Source organism: Crinia signifera, chromosome 2 (assembly GCF_055691185.1).
Source record: "Crinia signifera chromosome 2, ASM5569118v1, whole genome shotgun sequence".
Taxonomy (NCBI): Eukaryota; Metazoa; Chordata; class Amphibia; order Anura; family Myobatrachidae; genus Crinia; species Crinia signifera.
The window spans coordinates 79,599,509-79,622,966 of record NC_139218.1 but is presented as its reverse complement, the minus strand read 5'-3'; the positions used below and the strand labels follow the sequence as shown (position 1 = coordinate 79,622,966).

The 23,458-nt window shown below is 44.8% G+C and overlaps 1 protein-coding gene across 1 annotated transcript in view; it reads left to right on the top strand.

The window, feature by feature from the left end:
• Positions 1–1,376: 1,376 nt before the first annotated feature.
• The window catches only part of SMS (spermine synthase), a 154,402-nt gene continuing 132,320 nt past the window's right edge, over positions 1,377–23,458 (top strand). The window contains exon 1 of the mRNA XM_083172464.1: positions 1,377–1,605. Within this exon, the coding sequence (XP_083028590.1) occupies positions 1,557–1,605 (49 nt within the window). The 5' untranslated portion in view covers positions 1,377–1,556. The remainder of the gene's footprint in view (positions 1,606–23,458) is intronic.

The window sequence follows — 23,458 nt, the reverse complement described above, 5'->3', positions numbered from 1 at the left end:
GAATCCTTTGTTAGAGAGATGTGAGTGCAATAATGTGATTGGTGGCATCTTACATCCAGAGTGTAGTCAAATCCAATTCATAGCAGATGAGATAGTGGTACAGTTCTGTATTTTGGGTACTATACAAAGATTGTGTGCTAAATAGTGGGCATGGGCTTAAAACATTGCTGAAACATCCTTTGTAGGTGTTAGATGTGGTTTATGTTATTGTATCCTAAATACAAAACCTATGTTTGTATTAGAGTGAACACGTTGACACATGTCGACGTGTGTAGATTGAGTGTGCTACTGTGTAAAGTCTATGAAAGCACGTAGTGAATGTGTCTAACTGTTTAGCAAATACCTACCTTAGCATATATAAGCAGGTCTTAAAAAGATTCTTACCTTAAATTAAACAAACCTTTAAATGTCGAGAAGTATAGAAAGATAAGCTTCCAATGTGTTTGAGTGCTGTGTGTGGCTTGCAGGTAGTGAAATCATGGTTTGGACTTAATAGACTGCAGCATTGCTTATTACATTCAGGTGTATGTGTTGGAGTAGGAATCAGCGTTAATTAGCAAACTCAGGCGCACGCTGGCATGCGGTATCTGTAGGGGTGGTCTGAGCTGGCGGCCGCCTGTCTGGTGTCCGAAATGAACGGTGCTTTAGGCGATCGTGCGGTAGTAGCACCGCTCATTTTTGGTGCACACCCCCGTGTACGCCCATATTCCCTCATTATTTCGGCCGCTCCCCTCAACACGCCCCTATGCCGCCCCCAATGCCCGTACACTCGCGTACAGGTTTTTTCGCACGTAGAGACCCGTCCGTAAGCGTTGGTGAGTGGTCGCGCCTGCGCATTAGCGAATCTGCGCATGCGCAGATCATGAAAAACCCCGGAACGTACGCGTACGGCCCGGCCGCACCAACCAGAATAAGGCCCTCTGTGAGGAGACATGGAAAATGTTAACGGTTGGTAGCTTTCGAGGACTGGAGTTGGCTACCCCTGCCCTATGCTATGGGGTAAAATCCACAAATAATGTAAAAGTGATTCCCTAGTGCAGCGGTTCTCAAACTGTGGGTCCTGACCCCAAAAGTGGGTCCCAACCTCAGGATGGTTTGAGGGCCCCTGCCCTAGTGTAATGTGCACCAGAATCAGTGATGGGCCATGCTGTCACATGTTAGTCCATATACAGTGTAGTAGGTCACTCATTGGAAAATGACCTGTAAATCTAAACACCTCTTGCTTGGCATGCACATGTATGTAGGAGCTGCTGATACATTGGGTAATACCATATACATAGATAATGATGTGACATATGATTGTGTGAATAATCAAGCATGCCTGGTAAGAGAAGCCCCATTGCCTGCTCCTCCCTGGCTGTGTGTGTGTGTGTGTATTGTGTTGCACCAGCAGCAGGCACAGACACAGGCTGCAGTTCCTCCCCTCAGGTCTGAGCCCGGGCGCAGTGACTCCAAAGCAGCAGCAGTCTCCCTCGGTGTGTGACACAGCGTTAGCAGCACAGGACAGTGCAGCAGCGGCCGCCTCCCCCAGGCATGGCACAGGGCTCCAGCTCATTATGGCAGCAGTGCGACAAAACACCCTCGACTTCCAGCTCAGTGGCACAGGTACAGTGCACGGCTAGGTGGGTGGGAGGCTGTATGGAACAATGCGTGCTGTAGCGGAGGGGGAGGGCACCGAGCTTCCATTCTGCAGGAGTGTATATAGTGCATCTTTACACAGATTGCTGCTCCATGCAGACCCACGGAGGTTTCTCCTGAAGGTGACAGTCGCACAGGAAGTTATTCCTTGTACCACTGCTATACGTGTGTGCCGTGCATGATGCGGTCACTGGTGGTACATGTGTTCGGGGCTTTGCTAGGACCTAGCGGAGCATGCCTGCATGTATACACTATGACATGCAGACATGGGCTCGCTCCTATGCCTTTGGCGGGGCCTTATACTGTCACTGCTCTGCCCCCGTTCCCGTGGATTGCCCCAACCTTGGCAGTATGTATGGAGCAGACATGGGCACGCCAGGCCTCAGCAGCACTGCTGTATCATAGGCTGCAGCGCTGTTACTATGCCGGTCCCATGGGCTGCAGCTCTAGTATTCTGCAGCGCTGTTACTATGCCGGTCTCATGGGCTGCAGCCTGCAGCTCTAGTATTCTGCAGCGCTGTGGTTATGGCTGTCATGTTGTGTCTGCCGCCCGCCTGACCTTTGTGAGCCTTCCCCAGGGCGGCTGCAGCTGACACACTAATGGGGCTGCGAGGATCACCCAAGGTGAACAGTGTGGTAATTCCTTATTTCCAGGTGTCCATCATTTCAGGGGAAAGACCCAATATATAAAGTGTCCGGAAATGACGCTATTTGTTAGTATTAAACACATACATCAATCAGAATCTTATTTTTTTTGTTTATTATTATTATAATATGGAACCACTTTGCATTCATTTCTATTGTACTGGTGTTTATGAACTCTATCTATTTATCTGGGTAGAAGTTTGGCACTATGGATAAATGTTACAACTTCCAGGTTGAATTCTTAAATAACCAATAGAAACTGTGGTCACCTAAGGACAGAGAGGCGGCACTTCGTGGACGTCAATCAATAAGTGCATTAAAACATCTGAGTATATATGACACTGACACCTACATTTGCCCAGTGTGTATGCTGAGCGATGATGGGAAAATTGCTGGCCGATATATATCGCTCAGTACATACACACCGAGTGACTTTTCACCTGGCCCAACAATTTTTCACTGTGGGTAAACCACTTTTTAAAGTAGGAAGGTATCCAGTCGACAGATCTACTGTTGGCGTCTTATCTTCCTTCACTGTCGATCTAGACGCGGTCAACTATCTTTAGGCATCTAACTAGATGAGGCTGGGTACACACCTGCTCACGATGCACATTGTGAGCGGGTCGTCAGTGTTTTCTTCCGATCCGCTCAAGATGATGCGGTGGCCATGACCTGCTCACGATGGCACCCGCACCCGGGAGTATGGTCGTCTTTCAGATCCTACCTGCAGCAGGTGGGATCTGAGGAACGACCGACCGACCCGCGGGATCGCGCATCGGATCGGTATCGTTCCCCACCGGGACAGAATAGGGCCCAATCACCACACAATTCGGTCGGAATTGGATCTAAATTGATGGGATCTGGCCCTAGTCGTCCTGGTGTGTACCCCCCCTAAGGGTGGTTAACCATAGCATGGTTGACCTAGACATCTTCAATCCACTATACCAGGCATTCCCAACCACGGTCCTCAAGGCACACCAACAGTGCAGGTTTTAGTAATATCCAGGCTTCAGCACAGGTGGTTTAATCAAAATCACTCAGGTACTAATTACGTCACCTGTGCGTAAGCCTGGATATCACTAAAGGTGCGTACACATGGGGGGAGATATATTGCTGAACTATATATTGCTCAATCTCTCCTTTTCATCAGCGACCAGAGATGGTCGCTGATGAAAAGGAACCTCTTCCAGGGGAGCCGCAGAGGTAATCAGCTGATCGCAGGAACAAGCTCCTGCGACCAGCGATTAGAATGCGGCTGAAAACGGGAGCGCACACCCGCAATATGGTCACCAGCGACCATATTCCCAGCGATTTCAGCAAACATTGCTGCCATGTATACACGGCTTTAGTGTGCCTTGAGGACTGTGGTTGGGAATTGCCTACGCTATACAATGGTTGGTGATGATGTGGGAGCATGCATCATCTCACTGTTTATCAACCCTCGTGCCACTAGGCGATTTTGAGCTTAAAATCGCCTAGTGTGTACGGGCCTTGCGGCATTGTGCCTTTCCATCAGGACGTGCGGGTCATAATCAGTGCACTATACGTGCATAAACAAGCCAAAAAGCTGCACATACATATGGAGCCTCTCTCATTGTTGCCCTGCGAGCGCCGGCGGAGAGGAAATCCATTAAACTGTGACGCGCGTGTGTCTCACGTGCATCCCAGTCTCTGGGCAGTGGGTCCCTGCCCGTCTCCGCTTCAGGGAGATGGGCAGGGTTGGGGGGGGGGGGGGGTATGGGCAGCGGTGGGGATCGGCTATGGTGGCGGGAAGCACATGCGCCCCCCTGGCGGGGGATGGCGATAGTTTTGCCAGCCCCTGCAAAGATGGAGCATGCTCCATCTGTATTGCATTGATTGTGAGCTGCATGTCCTATTGCCTTGAAACATTGGCGGTGGCATGTGTTCTCTGATGTTTTAATGATCTTATTGATTGAAGTCTGTGGAGTGCTGCCTCCCTGTCATTAGGGGATCACAGTATCTATCTATATACCCATGGGACATATTCAATAGTTTTTTCCCAGTGGGAGGTGAGCTGAAATCAAGGAAAAGTCACCTGTTTGAGGACTTTTCTCAGCACGCCCATTACTTTGGTCGGGTTTAGCTGCTGAGCGCGGCTAATCCCTACCATAATGAGCGTGATCAGCATAAAAAAATACAGTTTATATCATCACGCGATCACTTTAGATGGGAGATCAGGCACGATCTGAAAATTGAATATGAGTTTCTATCTATTCATCAAAGAAAGGAGAAAGAAAGAATCTAGTACCAACCCTGGATAGGGGATGAAACTAGGGGGAGCGCTTGGTGTGCGTGGCTATCTCAGCAGCTGCTAGAAACAGAATTTACAAATTATTGTTTGAAGATTGACGCAAAAGAAAATAAGCTCCTTAGTTCAGTTGCCTTTGTCAACCAATATAACATATTAAGAATGTTTGGTACTTGTGTACTAGCACGGCGCCCTGATAATTAGTCGCCCGATTTTTTCATCGCATCGCATGCCATACACCCGATAGCATGCGATGCGATTTTAACGCATATACATTATTAAATTGTATAAGCACCCTAATGTGTGCTTACAATGCTTAAATGCACCCCCACGCCACCCCCCCAGTATAAACTTGAACCCGAAGCGCGGCGAGCGCAGCGGTACGCGTCCTACGACCTTTTCATACCCCCACTATCCACGTCGGCGTGGAGTTGATTTTATAAAGTGTGTCGAGCACATCGAGCCACCGAGCCTGAAGCGTGGCGAGCACATGTGGATACCTGTGAAGCCCGCGAGGGGACGCGGATACCTGCGCTCGCCACACTTTATAAAATCAACTCCACGCCGACGTGGATAGTGGGGGTATGAAAAGGTCGTAGGACGCGTACCACCGCCCCCTCGGGGACTCGCTGCGCTCGCCACGCTTCGGGTTCACGTTTATACTGGGGGGGTGCATTTAAGCATTGTAAGCACCCATTAGGGTGCTTATACAATTTATAATAATTTATAATCGCATCCCATCGAATTGTATGGCATTGTATGCCATATACAATGGCATACAATTTTAAAATTGTATGCCATTGTACAACATCGGCCGATATCGCGTCGCATCGCATGCGATATGGTCTGTGATGCGATGAGCGCCGTGATAGTACACAAGTACCGAATGTTTCATAAAAATTTGCCTACGTCAAACATAAAAATGGCATGTACGTCACTACAAACAATACTGCTGCTGTTTTCCTCCACTCTCTGTGACCGGTATTCAATTGTATTGCGGGGGGGGGGGGGGGGGGTTGGGGGGGGCTGCTTGCCATACATTTCCTGATATTGCCACTTTTCTCCCGATTCAGACTGGTCGGGCCAAGAAATCGGGTGAAAAGTGGCCAAATTGGACATGTTTGACTTATGATCTGATCCAATGCGCGGTCCCATGCTCATTGGAGTTGAAGATCGGACCTGCTACCAGGTCCAGCCTCTGACACGATTAGTGTTCGTGGCTTATTGGGAATTTTGCTTTACCTGTCTCTGGGAGGTGCAGCAAAATTCCTGAAAATAGCCCAATTTTCAAAAGAAAACAGGGCTGTCTTAATATCCATTGGTCAAAACCATGCTGTAGCTCATCTGTCCGCTGTCTCAACAGCTCCTTTATTTTCTATTTTAACTCAGTAACTGGTTCCTTTAGGCATCGATTTGCCTTTAGGGAAAAGAAAGAAATTACTATGTGCTATGACTGGCGAGTATGGAGGGTGTTCTAGAACTGCAATCGTTTTTTGGGCCAAAAACTGCTTCACAGAGAGCTCTGTGGGCTGGAATGTTGTCCTGATGGAAGATAAAACCATTTTCAACAACTGTGGCCTCTTCTGATTCTTTCCTGCAATGTTTCTTGAACATTTATGTAGTAATGTTGATTTGGTGTTGCATCTTCAGTCTGCCAAAAAAAAAAACAATAACACTCTTGATATCAAAGAAAACAATTAACTTGGCTCTGAATTTGGATTTGCTTTGACATGCGTTTTTCAATCTTGGTGATGATGTTGTTGTGGTGTTTTGTCTTAGGATTGTACAAGAAGATCCATGTTTCATCATTGAAAATAAATTAGAAAATGAATAAACTTGAATTTGTCCCAAAATGTCTGTACAAATTTTCTTTCCGCTCAGCAGTGAGAAACCTCGGAACCATTTTAGCACAAACTTTTATAAGGTTTAGCTCTTAATGCATAAATTGCCCGAAGGTGCCCATACAGTACATGGTACAATTGCCATGTCCGATGAGATACGCACTCCCGCGGACATCCAATCACACAGCTCAAAAGGTATGTGCTGCACATATTCTTTGAACTACTGTAGATTGCATCAAATCGCATGCGATGCGAAGTAGTCCATAACGCATACAATAATTGTACCGTGTATGGGCACCTTGTTCTTTATCAATGTTTAACCTGAGATGATGGTCGTTTAGAAGAAATTTCTAATTTTTTTTTCCACGTTTTTGTTTGTTTTTGATGTGCAAGGCTTTTAGGATGTTCATCATTTTCAACATCCTCAGGACTGGCACCTAATTTTATGTCCCACTCAAACACCTACAATCTGCCCTGTAAGCCTCGGAAAGATTTGGTGGGAATTTTGGTCAACTAAAAATTTTAAGATACTGCCCTACTTTTGACCATCGAATGATTTCTCCCCCGCAACCAAGGCTGCGGATGGATGATTATGTAAATCATCTATTCACAGCCATGCAGGGGATCATGGCGTGTGAAGGGGGCAGGCGGGCTGGCGTTTGGGGGACTCGTAAGGCTGCAAAATTTGCAGCCGTGCGAGTCAACCAGAATAAGGTCCAAAGCATTTTTTCAACACATGAGAAAAACACAACTTTTTTTGAGCACTAAGGGTGAAATGTAATAGGATGAGAGATTCAGAAAGTGAGAGATTTGTTAAGAAATCTCCAGGTTTTTTTAAAGCAGCATTTATACTGCAAAACCAGACTGATTTTGCAGTGTAAATGATTGCAGCTTTAAAAAAATTGGAGATGTCTTACCAAATCTCTCAATTTCTGAATCTCTTATCCTATTACATTTCACCCCTAGTGACCGAAAACTATCTGCACCAAGGGTGAAACTTGCAAAACTGTTTTAGGATAGTCCAAGGTTAATATTCCCCTGCATTAACTCCTGAAGTATATATATATATATATATATATATATATATATATATATATATATATATATATATATATATATATATATATATATATATATATATTTTTTTTTGTGATTACAAATACAGTTTCTCTTTTTTTAATAGATACACTATAGGTCCATACACACTGGGCGACTATGCCCAGCGTGTATGGACAGCGATGATAGCGTTCATCGCTGTGGGGAAAGCCGCTCAGTGCATACACACTGAGCGGCTTTCCCCCTGCCTGGCGCAGATAAACGGCTTTCCCGGCGATGTTGCGGGAGCGCGCAGCAGCGCTCACCGCTCATCACCGGGCAATAAACACTGGGCGGCTTTGAGCTGAAAGCCGCTCAAACTTGCTGTTTTGAGGGACTTTCAGCTCAAAGTCACCCAGTGTGTATGGGCCTTATATATATTTTGTTGACATGAGTTAATTTTCATCATCACTCTAAGCCAGTCAGTTTTTAGAAGAAAAAAAAACCTCATGTTGACCTTTTTCCATGTCAGCCTTTTCCATGTTGACTTTTTGGTTGTGTCGAGCTTTTGCACATTTTGACCTTAACCAAGTTAACCGTTTTAATGTGGTGACCTTTGACCTGTCGACCTATTGACCTTAATACTATCGACCGCATACCCCATGAGAAATGTGCTTGTGGCACTGAAACAGCTGTCGGCATTGCCAGAGTGAAATTGATCATATCCATTTGTGACTACATGTCTGATAAGCATATTGCTGCTATGGATTGGTTCTACTGCTCATGGACTTAGCACCCATTAATATTTTGGAGGTGTGCTCTTCTTCTATAGTGTGTGTGTGTGTGTGTGTGTGTGTGTGTGTGTGTGTGTGTGTGTGTGTGTGTGTGTGTGAATACACACTCAGATTCAATATGCCAGATAATACATATTGGCAGTAGTTACTGGAATGATGGTTATTGATTTGTGATGTGTGTAACCAGTGCTATTTTTGTAGGAAAATAGGTTCAGGAACTGTGGGCGGGGCAGAAAGTGGGCGGTGATGTGGGAGTAGCTACAAAAGGGGCGGGGCATTACATTAAAAAAAGGAAACCATGTAATTCCTCCCAACAGTGGCATGTTATACATATGCCGCTCACCGTGATGGCCATTATACATATGCCACACTCCGATATGCCCATTATACATATGCCACACACAGTGATGCCCATTATACATATGCCACACACAGAGATGCCCTTTATGCATATGCCACACACCGAGATGCCCATTATGCATATGCCACACACCGAGATGCCCATTAAACATATGCCACACACAGAGATGCCCGTTATACATATGGCCCACACAGAGATGCCCATTATGCATATGGCCCCCACCGAGATGCCCATTAAACATATGCCACACACAGAGATGCCCATTAAACATATGCCGCACACAGAGATGCCTGTTATACATATGGCCCACACAGGGATGCCCATTACACATTTGACACATAAGTGCCACTTACCTACATGCTCAATGCCAAGGGGCTTCATGCTCGATGCCAAGGGGCTTCATGCTCGATGCCAAGGGGCATCATGCTCGATGCCAAGGGGGACAGAACTGTGCAGTGTCCCGCTACCGCCGGTAGTGTGCAGCAGGGAGGGAGGGTGGGAGCGGTAGTGTGCAGCAGGGTAGGTGGTGCAGTAGTGTGCATACATATATGACCCCAACAGTGCATTGCCAGAAACACATATGTCCCCATGGTGCCAGATATGCACCCACAGTGCCAGATACATTTATGCCCCCAGCAGTGCACTCACACTGCCCGCATAACTACTGCTTCCTGCCCTGATCCTGCCCATATGGGGGTCATTTACCCTGCACAGAACCAGCAGGCCAACTCTCCCCTTAGACCCACCCTGGTCACCCCAGTCACCTGCCCAGGTAGAGATGCTAACAGTCCTGTTGCAGATGTGCGCTCACAGTAGGGGCGGGAGTCAGTGCATCTGGGGCGGGCGGGAGTCAGCGAGCACATCTCGGGTGGACGGGCGGAAGTAGGCGCATCTCCGGCGGGCGGCTGGACGGCATCGTGTCACTGTGCGCATCGACAATGCAACACGCTGGTGACGTGTTGTCTATGGACTCGGAGGCGCAGCTAGCTGAACAGTTTGCCGGAACTCCTTTCATCCGGCCGCCGCGGTTATTAAAGGTTCCGGAACACCGTTCCTGATGAGGTAATTTTTCATCTGACCTTCAGGAACGGCGTTCCGGAGCGTTCCGGCACAAAAATACCCCTGTGTGTAACCTTTCCATGTGCTGTAAATAATTGAAGTATTGTATTGCAACAATGACATGCTTTTACAGTTTTGCCTACATAACAAAATCTTGGCAATTGCAAAACCTAGTATATGTTTATTATTGAGCTAGCATTGAGACTTTGCAGTACCGTGGCAGATGCGCAGTGTAGCTGTTTGTATAGCAGCAGTGTGCGGAGCCAGCTTGCAGTGATGCGTTACAGCATTGATTCGATGCCTAGCGAGCTCATAAACACTGCGGGGGAAATTTACTAAGATGTGTATTCTACTTCACATGTGATGTTGCTGTGGGAAACCAAGCAGAATCTACTTATTTTTTTAGCACCCTCTAGAAGATAGTAGACAGGATCTGATTGGTTGCCCATAGCAACATCACATGTGAAGTAGAATACACATCTTAGTAAATTTCCCCCTGCGTGTCTGAACACCCGTGTACCCCCGCCACCGAATCCCCTCAGTACCATGTGAGGGGATGTACGCAACCACATCCCCTCGCATTCTGCTGAACTGGAGGGAAATCATTCGATGTTCGCCGACCATCAAATGATTTATCTCCCCTTCGCAAATGAAAGTCAGTCTAAACTAAATTTTTGTTTTCGTGGGAGTCCACCCAGAGCAGGCATCGGCCAGTGCTCAGGGTAATGCCCAGTGTTCCCCTGCTATTGGGCCGGTGTCCGATTACCCCCTCCCTCCCCTACCTGTGCGAACACCTCGATGAGTGTGTTACTCGTTTGTGGGCATTTGCACTGGGGATCTGCAAATACGTGCATGCACGGACCCCCCACCATCAGAACAGGGGCCTGAATTTGGCCTTGCCCAATCACTAATAAATCACCCCCAATGTGTGTACCCAGAAGCCTTGTTCGAGACGGTGACATGGCAAGGAGCTTACTTAGGCTAAATAGAATCGCTAGCGCCATCCCCAATTGAGCTGCGGGTACAGATGATGGTGGATGTCGGGGAGCGCATTGTTAACGATGCAGTGCTTAAACAGTAGACAATTTTCCGAATTTGTCTTAACAGTATGTACCCAGCTTAAGTGTCACAACACACGTGTGCTGCCACTGTTGTATGATGAAGCTATAAAGAATATGTGGATCATTTTATACAGTGTTTATGTAGGCCATGACCTAGAAATCAGATAAAAATATAGAATGAAATGTATAATATAGGTCTCTTCCCTTGATGGATTGTGGTAAAGTGTTCCAGGAAAAAAAGAAATAAGCCTCCAAAGCAGCATTGGAGGTGCTTCTGACTGATACTATTATACTGGTATACTATATTTAACATGTTTCATTCATTTATTTATTTATCTGTTTATTTATTAACAGTTTCTTATATAGCGCGCACATATTTTGCAGCGCTTTACAGGGAGTATTTGAACATTAACAGCAGTCCCTGCCCCAGTGGAGCTTACAAGCTATGTTCCCTACCACATATACATGCACACACATTCATTCTAGGGTTAATTTTGTTGGGAACCAATTAACCTACATGTATATTTTAGGATTTTACCCAGAGTAAACCCACACAAGCATGGGGAGAATATACACACTCCGCACAGTTAGGGCCATGGGGCCTTATTCTAGTTCACTCTTTCTGACAAAATCCTTCTTAGATGGAAAAAAACCATGTGCACTGCAGGTGGGGCAGATGTTACTTGTGCAGAGAGAATTACATTTGGGTGGGGTTTTACTTCAAAGTGAGATCTATATTGCAGTGTAAAAATAAAGCAGCCAGTATTTACCCTGCACAGAAAAAAATAACTCACCCAAATCTAATTCTCTCTGCACATATTACATCTGCCCCCCTGCAGTGCACATGGTTTTGTCCATCTAAATAGGATTTTGTCAGAGTGAACTAGAATAAGGCCCATGGTGAGAATCTAACCCATGACCTCAGTTCTGTGAGGCACATTTCATAAACAATATCAAGAGAACAAAATGTAAACCGTATTTTTATTTTAAAAGGTCTGAGTCAGTGGCGTAACTATACATTTTGCTCCCCCCTGACAAAAAGTTTGTGGCGCCCCCCCTCCTCCCACATAGTGCCAGGATGCACGTTCTCTCTAAGAGAGTGGAGAGAGAGAGAGGGACAGCAGAAAGAGAGAGGACAGTAGAGAGATAGATGAGGACAGCAGAGCGAGAGAGATAAGGACAGCATGACATCAAGCCCCGGCAACGGCATTAAAGACTGGAGGGGGAGGGTCCTCAAAGTTCTGTATCTGTAGTACAGCCACCGGGCGGACGGGTAATTGCCAGGGGAAGGGGGTTGTTGGTGCGTCGGACGGGCGGCGCAGTATGAACCGGGGATGCAGTGTGAGTGTGGCTTTTTTGGTGTCACCCCACTTAAGGGTGACAGCCGGTTCGCCTAGCCTAGTGACGCCACTGGACAGCGGGTTTCATGGCCGCACCCACGCCACAGCTGACTCTGCCGCTCAGCCTCAGCCAGTGGGCCGCGCAGCGGCAGGCATGTAAGTTCTGTATGCCGGCGCCCACACAGACAGCGCTGCCACTCGCTCCCCCAAGTGACAGCGGTGGCTGCCTTATACCCCTTTCACACTGCACCTCTTAACCGGTATGTTGGCGATTTTTTTTTTTTGCCTTTTAAAACGGTTAGAGTCTCTCATTACATATGTGCATATGTAATGAGCACAGTGCATATGTAATGAACCACTCATTAAATATGCACTATGCTGTCTTATAGACCCTGTAGTGCAGTGTGAAAGGGTTTTAAAATTGTAATATACTGTTTTAAATACCGTTTAAATACTGTTTCAAAATACCGGGTCTCAAACGTTTAGGCAATGTGAAAGCAGCATTGGTCTGAGTAATGTATTTGTTAATACATTACTGCAGTGGTTCCCAAACTGTGTGCCGTGGCTCCCTGGGGTGCCTCAGGACACATGCAGGGGTGCCGCGGCATGGTGGTGCAGGACCAACTCAAATTATTAATGGTTAATTATTTATGAGCAAAACCAGTGCTGGTGGCTGCCAATGATAGAATGTGTACAAACAGAAACAAATCCTGCCCTATACCACATAACTGCCGCAAAGAATCGCATATAAACCCAATCTAAATATTTTTTTTTGGACCTAGGGGTGTTGTGAAAAAAATTCTGATTCTCTAGGGTGCCCTGAATCAAAAAAGATTGGGAACCCCTGCATTACTGTATTTGTTAAATAACCGGTACAAGAGAATGGTCATCGTAAGCTATCTCCCTGTCAACGGCCAGTAACTCCTTCTACATTTTCATCACATTTATTAACCATCCGTCTTACATAACAAATCCCACTCAGTACAAACACTATCTGGATGCATACACCGTCCAATATAGACACATGCACAGAAGATAAAAATTGCTCTTCTTAATCAGTCAGTAGCAGTGCCTACGACAATTAAGCTACTTGAGGAGTATTTTTCTATTAAACTGAGTACTCTCCTTTTAGGTTGAATACAATTTGCAGTCAGTTGATCTGCAGTTGCCCACATGTTTTGCCTTGCACTTTGAGTTGTTACACAGAAATTATAGTTGAGGAGTCATGGGTGTAGAGATAGTGGGTGCAGTGGCTGTCACTGCTATAGGGTCCAAAGGCTTGGGGGACCCGGCTTATAATGTTGCATACCAATTTCCCAGATTTGCTTGCTAATCATTTGGGTCCGAGGCATTGCCCAGTCTGAATTTTTTGTAACGTTATATTTTCAATGAGAGGTGCTTGGAGGTCCTGTGTCTGTGTGTGTGTCATAATCTCCTCATTTTATTGTAGATATCTCTATAATGGTACATCATAAGAACAATGAGGCACTTTAGGTGGAGGTTGAAGTTTCGCCTAGGTTGTAGAGAAGCCTTACATCAGTCCTGGTTCACTGTTGTTTTGGCTGTTGATGTTTTTTTAGATGCATTTGGACATAGTAAAAAAAAAATACTAGTATTACATTAGCAAATTGAGTCTGTTGGATTATTATTTACTTAGCACAAGTCCATCTTAATGGATAATGTCTTGTTTTGTGTATGCTTGGGGTTTCTCGTTTATCCGCATTTTTTGGGGTTCAGTGTCTGTACATAGCGGCAAATTATTACACAAAAATGTGTACGTTTGACTGTGAATGCGCTTAGAGCAGCTGGCCTAGTGAATGATTAGAATGTGAAGTTTCACAGAATCTTCACCAGACAATCCATACAAAAGCAAAAAACATCTAAAATTTCACTCAGCTGGCGCTGAATCAATTCGAGGATGGTAAACAATGTTTCCAATGTCACGTAGATCACCAAAATGGAGAAGAGAAATAATATAGTGAAGTAAAATGTATTTAATCTTAAAAACAAATATAAAATATCCAATTAAAAATGGGTGGTAAAGGGTAGATAGCAGCAAATTACCAGAGGGTGTGTGAACTGGAATTTAATAATTATTAATAATAATAATTAATGTACAGTACGTTGATGCAATTTAATGGTAAGGTTTATTTTGTTTACACAATGATTTCTCTTTAATCTTATATTGATTTGCTTTACACTTGTGTTGATTTAAACTCTGCATGAGTATTATCACTGCTCAGTTAATACCAGCTTGCAGTTTATAGTAAATATCTGATTGGCAATTATCCCCTTACTCATTATTCAACAATTATGAGCTGTATATTAATTATATTACCTCTCTATGTATATCAACACTGCACATTATTCACTGTTGAAACCCAGAGGAAGATAGATCTCAGACTATGAAATAAGTCGGGACATCTGGATGGGATAAATTAGATATTTAGGGGGTTTGAATGCAATCAGTTAAACCCTCACCCTGGCATCTCATTACAGAGAATCCTGACAAGTGTTCAGTTAATTAACCTAACCCTCCTCCCCTACCTCCTAACTCTCTATATTTTCAGCCTAGCTCTAAACCCCATACTCCACCACCTAATGTAATCCCCCCACCCTGCAGCATAATCACCCCCCCTTGTAAGTGCCCAAGCCTAACCCTAAATTCCCTCCTAGTGCCTAAACTCCATACTTTCTGGAATCGGCATCCTGATATATGGCAAAGTTCCGGTTCCAATGTTCTGACGGCAGTCAGGATTCCAACAGCTGTCCTCTTGTCCACCTGGATTATACCTGCATCCATACATAGCTTTGTTCCCTATGGTAATTGTGCTAACTAAGCAATCTGCAACCCTTCTCCATCTAGTAGAAACCTTAAGGCTGCCATACATTTGCGCAACTTGTTCTAGGGACTACTCTGAACCAATTTCCCCGGTAGGGCTTACATACGATTTGGCACTTAATTTGCCCGTTTTACATATGATAAATCGCATGCGATTTACAGCATGTAATACTTCCGGGGAGCTGAAAGCAGAAGGCAGAAGAATTAGTAAAAACACATTCAAAAGAATAGACAGTCGCTAATTGGCTGAGAGAGCCCCCTCAGCCAATCAGCGGCTGCCCATTCTTTTGAATGTTTTTATTTATTTTTTAAAATCAACTGCTAGCCAGGTATACAGAGCTGGGAGAGAGCCTCTTCTGCACGGTGCTTCCCCACTTGGGGATTGGATGTGATACATTGGGACTGCTAAAAAAGCACCCGCGATGTGCCTCTGACGACTGCATATATAAGATTTATGTTCTGTGCAGCTTGTCCGACCTCCGACTCCAATCCGATGTGCTTGGGACTGCGCATTGGATCGGATGTCAGAAACATCCGATTTGTCGGAATGAGGCACAAATTGGACAAGTCTCTATCTACTGGTGGATGTTAAGGTAGTATATAGTTGAAATGTGCAAAAATATATACTTTTTTCTTGTACCACTACTGATCTCAGCAAGCACTGGCTGGCATAGTGGGCCTTATTCTCTATGCACATGTTACATCTGCCCCACCTGCAGTGCACATGGTTTTGTCCGTTTGAGAAGGAATTTGCCTCTAAGAGTGAACCAGTAAAAGGCCCAGTGTGCTTTGACCTGTAGTTCACCTTAAAAATTCTTCTGGAAAATGAAAATGACCCACATAGCTTCAACAACTACTGTACTTTATTACTTATCTAAATTGATGGGATCTTCCTCCTGCCGAAAAACTTCTATTAATATAGTTGGTGTGTACAGTATATCAAAATAAACATGTTTTATTTTGATATTTTCTATATTTTTATTATATTTATCTCATTTGACATTCCTCATATTTGGGTTATTCCATGTCCGTTCAGTTGTTTCAGATTTTTACAATTTTTTTTTAGTTAAGAGAGGATGTCAAAACAACTATTTCTGCCAAATATGTAAACTGTCTGAAAATTAGTTTATTTGATACTGTATTGATTTTTCAATGTATTCAATTATTTACGTTTTTCTCCAGTTTGTTAGATATATCATGGGGGTTTAGTAAGGAATCACCACAGAAATTTGAACTCTGAGGTAACTTTTTCTCCCAAATACAAAAATCCAAACCAAATTCTTTTATATGCCTCATGTTTTTTTGAACGCAATTAAAACACTAGCTTTAATTGACATTCGATATCCCAATTTGCTTAACAAAAGTATACATTACCACCACACAAAAAAAAAAGACGGCATACTCTGATTTTATAGTGGAGAAAAAAAAAATCATCCAGTTGATGTTTGATCACTGTTGTACCACATACATAATTAACACTAGAAACCATGAAATGTAACTTAACTTGAGTTAACAATCACATTATTTTCCCCTTGTTTGAAACCTGATGTAAGGGTCTGAAATACCCCTTTCACACTGCTTAAATAACCGGAGTCTTTGCGGTTTCTGGATGGCTCTGCAGCTTGGTTTTGCAGTTTTGGTTTTCATTTTGTGACATGTAGAATAACGTAATGCTATGCATGTTTTAATTTGCCTAGATATACAGTTTCAAATGTGTCCAGATGTGATGGGCTTCCACTGCTTGCAGACTGGTGCGGGTGGCTAGATTTGGTACTTGTTTCCTAGCACGGCCACAATCGCGGCCATCGGGTGTAATTTTTAGTGGCCTGCGACGCGACCGACGCGATGCCCCCGATTTTGGCGTTTTTTTGGCGTTTTTCCAGATATGGCTTAACCTATTACATGTATCATCCAATATGGCTCAATGCTCAGTACTTGGTTCCAGATGGTCATAGCATGTTAAGCTTGGCACCATATGTGGTTATGATTTGTATGCTAGCCACTAAATATATATTTGTATTCTGGACACCAGTATTATAGTATTTGTATGTTAGTCAATATTACAGGGTTTTGTTTTATTCTTTTGACCAGGAGGTTTGTCTGTCATTTTTTATTTTGGTCTACTACTTAGTACACTTTGCTTTGTATATCATTCATTATCTGTTTAACATATTAACCACTTGAAAGGAGTTTCGGGTACACTGGTCACCAATATCCGCTTTTCTCTGTTTTTGGGGGAATTTAGACTGTAAACTCCACTCTGACATGAGTAGTTAGTGATTACATTTTCTTTGTACACGACTGTTTAAATGGTGATGTTCTGTAAATAAACAACATTAAACTATGTGCAATTTAGGTCACCGGTCTTTTTCTATTAATTGCTTCACTATAATAAATAAATATATATTTTTATGTACACAATCTCTCAATCATTTCTTTGCCTTTTTTTCTTTTGGTCAGGTTTTTATTAGTGCTAATTTTTTGTTTGTTTAACTTATGGCATCTAGTTCAAATTTGATGCTGTTTTAAGGTGCCCATACACAGTGCGACAGGGCAGTGCAATTGCACATAAAGTCTGTGCAGCCCATGCTTTTAGTACTAGATTGCATCGATCTAGTACAAAAAGCTCAGTGCTGTAGCACATTGTATGCTTTTTGTACTAGATGCAATGCAATCTAGTACTAAAAGCACGGAGTTCATCGCACCTTTAGCTTATCACATGCAATTTGAACTAGATTATTCTTATTTATTTATTAACAGTTTCTTATATAGCGCATACATATTCCGCAGCGCTTTACAGAGAATATTTGAACACTCACATCAATCCCTGCCCCAGTGGAGTTTACAATCTATATTCCCTACCACATGTACACGCACACACAGCCATACTAGGGTTAATTTTTGTTGGAAGCCAATTGACCTACCAGTAGATGCAATGCAATCTAGTACAAAAAGCAAACCGCACATATTGCACTGTGTGTGGGTACTGCTATATTAATGTCTTATTAAGATTTGTATATATAGCTTCCTTATCCACTTTAAAGCCTAATGCTGTGTATGCACAGTGGAATTTGCTATATAGTGAAAGTTGCATCGCACACAGTGCAAATTGCACCATGCTATGCAGCATCCGATACCGATTTGATCCCAATGCACGGCCCCGCGACATTGGAAATGAATGTAGAAATAGATTGTGCAGTGCAGAAATAGACTGAGAGCAGAATCTGGTCTTGGCTGGGTGGGCTTGTGGTGCGGTCGTCAACCCCTCCCCCAGCTGTATAGGAGCCAGAGGAGAGCGGCTATAACATAACTCCAGCCTGCCCTGCATTGCAAGCCATTTGGAGTTTCCTTTTCTGGAGCCAATCAGTAACGGCAATGGTAGGATGGCTCCTGATTGTCTGACCGGGCACCATTTTGAAATAGCAGCGCCGCGGCGGACCAACAAGCAAGTTAGCCCTTGGCTCAGCTTCCCGCCAGGCTGATTGCGTAGGTGCAGTGTGGACAGAGTCGGTGTGATGGTGGCCGCGGTGTTGGCCCAGGGCTCAGCGGTGCACTGTTTTTCTGGTATTCTACACACTTACCCTTTATCTCCGGAGCTGTTGTCAGGCTGACCGCTTGGAAACGCTCTCTGGAGAGGGCACAAGAGGAAGCTGCGGTCACTGGTTTGCTTTATTTGAGCGGCAGGGAACATAGAGTTTCTGTGGAGAGCAGCAACTTGCAAGACCTCAGTGACACCACGCATGCCAGTGAGAGGACCGGGGCTGGGGAGGTGGGGAGTTATTTGGGCACTGGCGGCGGGTGCTCTGACGCTGGGCAGAGGCAGATGACAGGGAGGGCTGAGCTAGTTTACATGCCCTGCTGCAGACAGGACAGAGGAAGTCCGGGGGAGACATTGTGAGGCATTGATGTGGCTGCTGAAATAAGTGTGGCCCCCAGGGGCCACAAAGTGTGTCATGTATTATAGTCCATCGGCAAAGGGCATTGTCCCCTTTTCCCGTTTGGCACTGACACATGCATGCAAGTATGTAAGGCATGTCATGGCACTGGTGATCCTGCTGTGCCTCTGACTCATTTTCTTTTCAGTCATTTTAAGCTTTTTTATATATGTTTTGTGCAGTCAGTGAAGAATCCTATATAGTTACACATTTTTGGGGGTTTTGGTTTTTGCTCCACCATGGCTATGTCATAGATTGTGAGCTAGCTAGCAGGGCCTTCTTACATCTTTGCTAGTACCCAGTCTTGTTAAATTACTGGTTTGATTCCAGTTGTAATTTAAGTTAATAAATAATAGGGGTACTTGTTTCCTAGCACGGCGCCCGTCGGGATTGATCACATGCCTTAAGTTAAGGTACTTAAGGCATGCTATGGACGCGATTTTCTGTCAATTACCAGCTTTAATTGCCGGTAAAGAGAAAATCGCGTTGATCGCGTCCATCGCGGCCCATTGTAATGCGATCAACGCGATTTTCCCATAGAGAACAATGTTAAATTAGTTTAGTTTTAAATTTGAAATTGCGTTGATCGCGTCGGGCGCATGCCATTATAATGGCATCCGATGCGATCAACCCGATTTTACATAGGGAACAATGGGAAAAGGGCCAATATGGGCAATTTCTCATTGTATATGCCCCCTTATGGGTATTAAGTATGGTTAATGGCCCCACATTGTTAACGCCACCACACTATTGACGCCAACCCGAAGCGTGGCGAGCGGCGGCGGTACGCGTCCTCCGACCTTTTCATACCCCCACTATCCACGTCGGCGTGGAGTTGATTTTATATAGTGTGGCGAGCGCAGCGAGCCACCGAGCCCGAAGCGTGATGAGCGTCCGCGTATACCTGTGAAGTAATCCGCGTCCCCTTGCGGGGCTCGCTGCGCTCACCACGGTTCGGGCTCGGTGGCTCGCTGCGCTCGCCACACTATATAAAATCAACTCCACGCCGACGTGGATAGTGGGGGTATGAAAAGGTCGGAGGACGCGTACCGCTGCCCCTCGCGGGCTCGCTGCGCTCGCCACGCTTCGGGTTGGCTTCAATAGTGGGGTGGCATTAACAATGGAGGGTCGTTTCACCCATCAGGGGGGGTTTGCTATCAAAATGTTTTTGGGGCTTTTTACATTGAAATCAATGTAAAATTGGGTCTCAGGGAACATTTTACATTGATTCCAATGTAAAAATCGGGTCGTTCGCTTAGATCGCATCGCATGCGATTTGGTTGGCATGCGATGCGATCAACGCGATTTTTGCGGCCCCGATCAATACAATTAAAATCGGTGGCGCCGTGCTAGGAAACAAGTACCATAATAATCATTCACCCCACATCCTGGACAGTAATGTGTACTATTACCTGCAGCTGCACAGGATCATATGCATTTTTCTGTTTGGTTGTTTAGCTTAAAACGTGTTTAGTAAGGTATCAGTAGCCATTTACTAAGGCCATAGGCAAAACACGTTGAAGGTGCACCCCAAAACACTGTCCCTATAATTAGTTTATCTGGCACCTACATTTTCATTTCATCCTGACTCCTAGATTTTAAAGAAATATGTCCAGCCCTGAACTATGCGATTTCCCTTGAACTCCCGAGAGGCCAGAAACCACCAACATTGGCTTTACATACTGTGAGATTTTGGCTATGTAAGAATTTGACTATACTACAACAATAGATTGTACACAGTATAGTTAAAGTTGGGCTGCCTGCACAGTCTATTTTTTCTTTACAATGCTGATCCCATGGTGATGCACATTGGCATCATAAGCTATATAAACACTGTGCAATCTGTACTAACTTTTCTTCTTATTTTGAATATATTACGCTATCCAATTATTAATCCGACTGGGGCTCAGTCCAGGAATACCTTTCCAAAGTGTCGCTTATGCACAGGGTCCTCACGGCAGGGTGGTGATAACAATCACGCTTAAACGCGTTTTCGGAACTCAGTCCTTCATCAGAAGGCTTCTGATGAAGGACTGAGTTCCGAAAACGCGTTTAAGCGTGAATGTTATCACCACCCTGTGGGAATGATGGTGGTGTCTAACAACTGATTTTCATGGGAACCTGGCAACTGTTTGCACATCATAACTAAAATGAACATGTGTTATTTTCCTGGGTTAAAGCTCAACTGCCATGTCCTTATGGCTTTTAAAGGTGAGACCATCCTAGTGTTCCTTCTAGGAATTAAACGGGGCAGGGCATGCCAACAACACAATTGAGGGCGTGCCCGGGCTGCCGCGTCACAATTGGGGGCGTGCCCGGGCCGCCGAGTCACAATTGGGGGCGTGCCCGGGCCACCGCGTCACTGAAGGGGGCGTGCCCGGGCCGCCGCGTCACTGAAGGGGGCGTGCCCGGGCCGCCGCGTCACTGAAGGGGGCGCGCCCGGGCCGCCGCGTCACTGAAGGGGGCGCGCCCGGGCCGCCACGACACTGAAGGGGGCTTGCCGGGGTCGCCGCGACACTGAAGGGGGTGTGCCCGGCCGTAACTAAGTCCCCAAGCTGCCGGGAAAGCGCCGTGCACCGCAATCTATGGCGGCGCTGGGCTTCACCGGTGCACTCCGGCGGGCAGGCAGCAGGCTGTTTTAGCGGGGCGCTTCTAGAGAGGCAGGGCGCATTCTGCCCTTTAAAAATCGGGCAGGGCGCAGCGCCCCGCTAAAACAGCCTAGCGGGAACACTACATCCCAAACACAGCACCTGAATTAGTATTAAAGGGGCAGATGTCACAGGTTTCAGGTAAATGAGCTTATCTAGGGTGCATGAGAAAGCTATGATCACAGTAACATGATGTGCAAACAGTTGCCAGGTTCCCATGAAAATCAGTTGTTAGTGTAGGACTTGCAGTGAAATGGGGTCCCTTGGCGATGGGCTGCAAATGCATTGATCAATTCATGAACTAAAACCCCATTATTTATTTAATTGATTATTTGAATGTTAAGGTGAGTTAGATTGTTGTAGTGAGTGCTGGGCCCCCTGTGTTTGTATTTACTAGAGTGTGTGGTCATAGGCCAATGCACCCCATCCTGGGAAGTGGGTGCTGTTTTCAGCCCATTCTTAGGAATGGCGAGTGTGTTGGTACATATATATATATATATATATATATATATATATATATATATATATATATATATATAAATATTCGTGTCAGCAGCGCTCTCAGTTCATAAAGTCCACAAATGGGTCCAGCAAAGCAGAATAACCTTTTACAAGGTATCTTTAAAAGTCACCAGAGTCTGTTGTTTAAGACTGCAGCTCCCTTAAGATAGAAAAACGGCATCCAGGGTCAGGATGAAATGGACATCTAAAATACACAGAAAGAGAAAGGGGCGCTCTATGGTGCATGTAAACGACTTTTTAATATGAGATAGGCACTCAAAACAGGATAAAAGCCAATGCTCGTACCAATAAAAGAACAGCTGTGGGCTGGTTACCACAAGATGATCTTGAAAAAGTTTTAGACAGTGACAAAATTATAGCTGCTAAAGCTGAGATAGAGAAAAAGGTCTCACTTATTGAAACCAAAGTAATTGATACCAAACAAAAAAAGTTTCTCCGTGACAAGCAGGACTATGAACAAAACATTGTCCGCTCATGGTCCAACAAAGAAAAAGACACTGATGTCACTAGGATTGATCCTGAACATGCTGGTCCTGGTAGAAATTTAAATTCACAGAGAACTGGTACTAAACTAAAAACCAGGCTACGTAATAACCAGAGACAGCATACCGGGAGAAATCAATATGGTGACGGCAGACGTGAATATGTCAACAATAGATATGTCGATACACCCCAGAGGGATGATTGGACTGTTGTACGTCCTAAATATAGGAAAAAATCATATGTGGGTAATCCCAAAAAGCACTGGGATAGACCGGTTTTTGATGAGCCCCGTGGTTTTGTACATAACAACAGGTTTGAGCGATAACGCTCAAATAATGATAATGTCGACCGGCGTCATCATAATTTTTTGGATCAGGGTCCCAAACAAGCCCCTGTGCAGTTAACCCCGACACGTACACCTATAAGACTAAAAAGAAGGTTAGGGGAGGGAGGGGATCCGGAATTACAAGGAAGAGAACCAAAGATTCGAGCGATGTGATGCCAACACCGCCCGATCCTTTGGTCGACCTTGAGAAAATAGGGATTTACAATCTCTCAAAAAAAGTTCTTACTGTCTATGAGAAATCCCTGCTTCAAAAGGGGCTGTCATTCACCCCGTCGGCTCTACCTAATAAGGTCGACTTACAGGTAGATTTAAACCTTTTTGTAAGGAAAATGACAGTAAAGCGTCACTTTCTCAAAAAAGATACTGTTGATCTTCCTCCCAATATGGTCTCTACCCAGGATCAAAATTCTGGCCTGAAACTTAAATCTACATTCTACCCAGTTGAATCTACCTAGAAATGTTTTCAGAGCTTGTTAGGAAAGACTTTGATAAAATCAATACTACCCAAAGGAAATGCTCTAATCTAACTTTTAAAGAGAGACGTGCACTTAAAAATCTTATGGACGATACGTCCGTGGTTATTAAAAATGCGGATAAGGGGGGGGGGGCATCGCTATTATAGATCGCGATGCTTATATT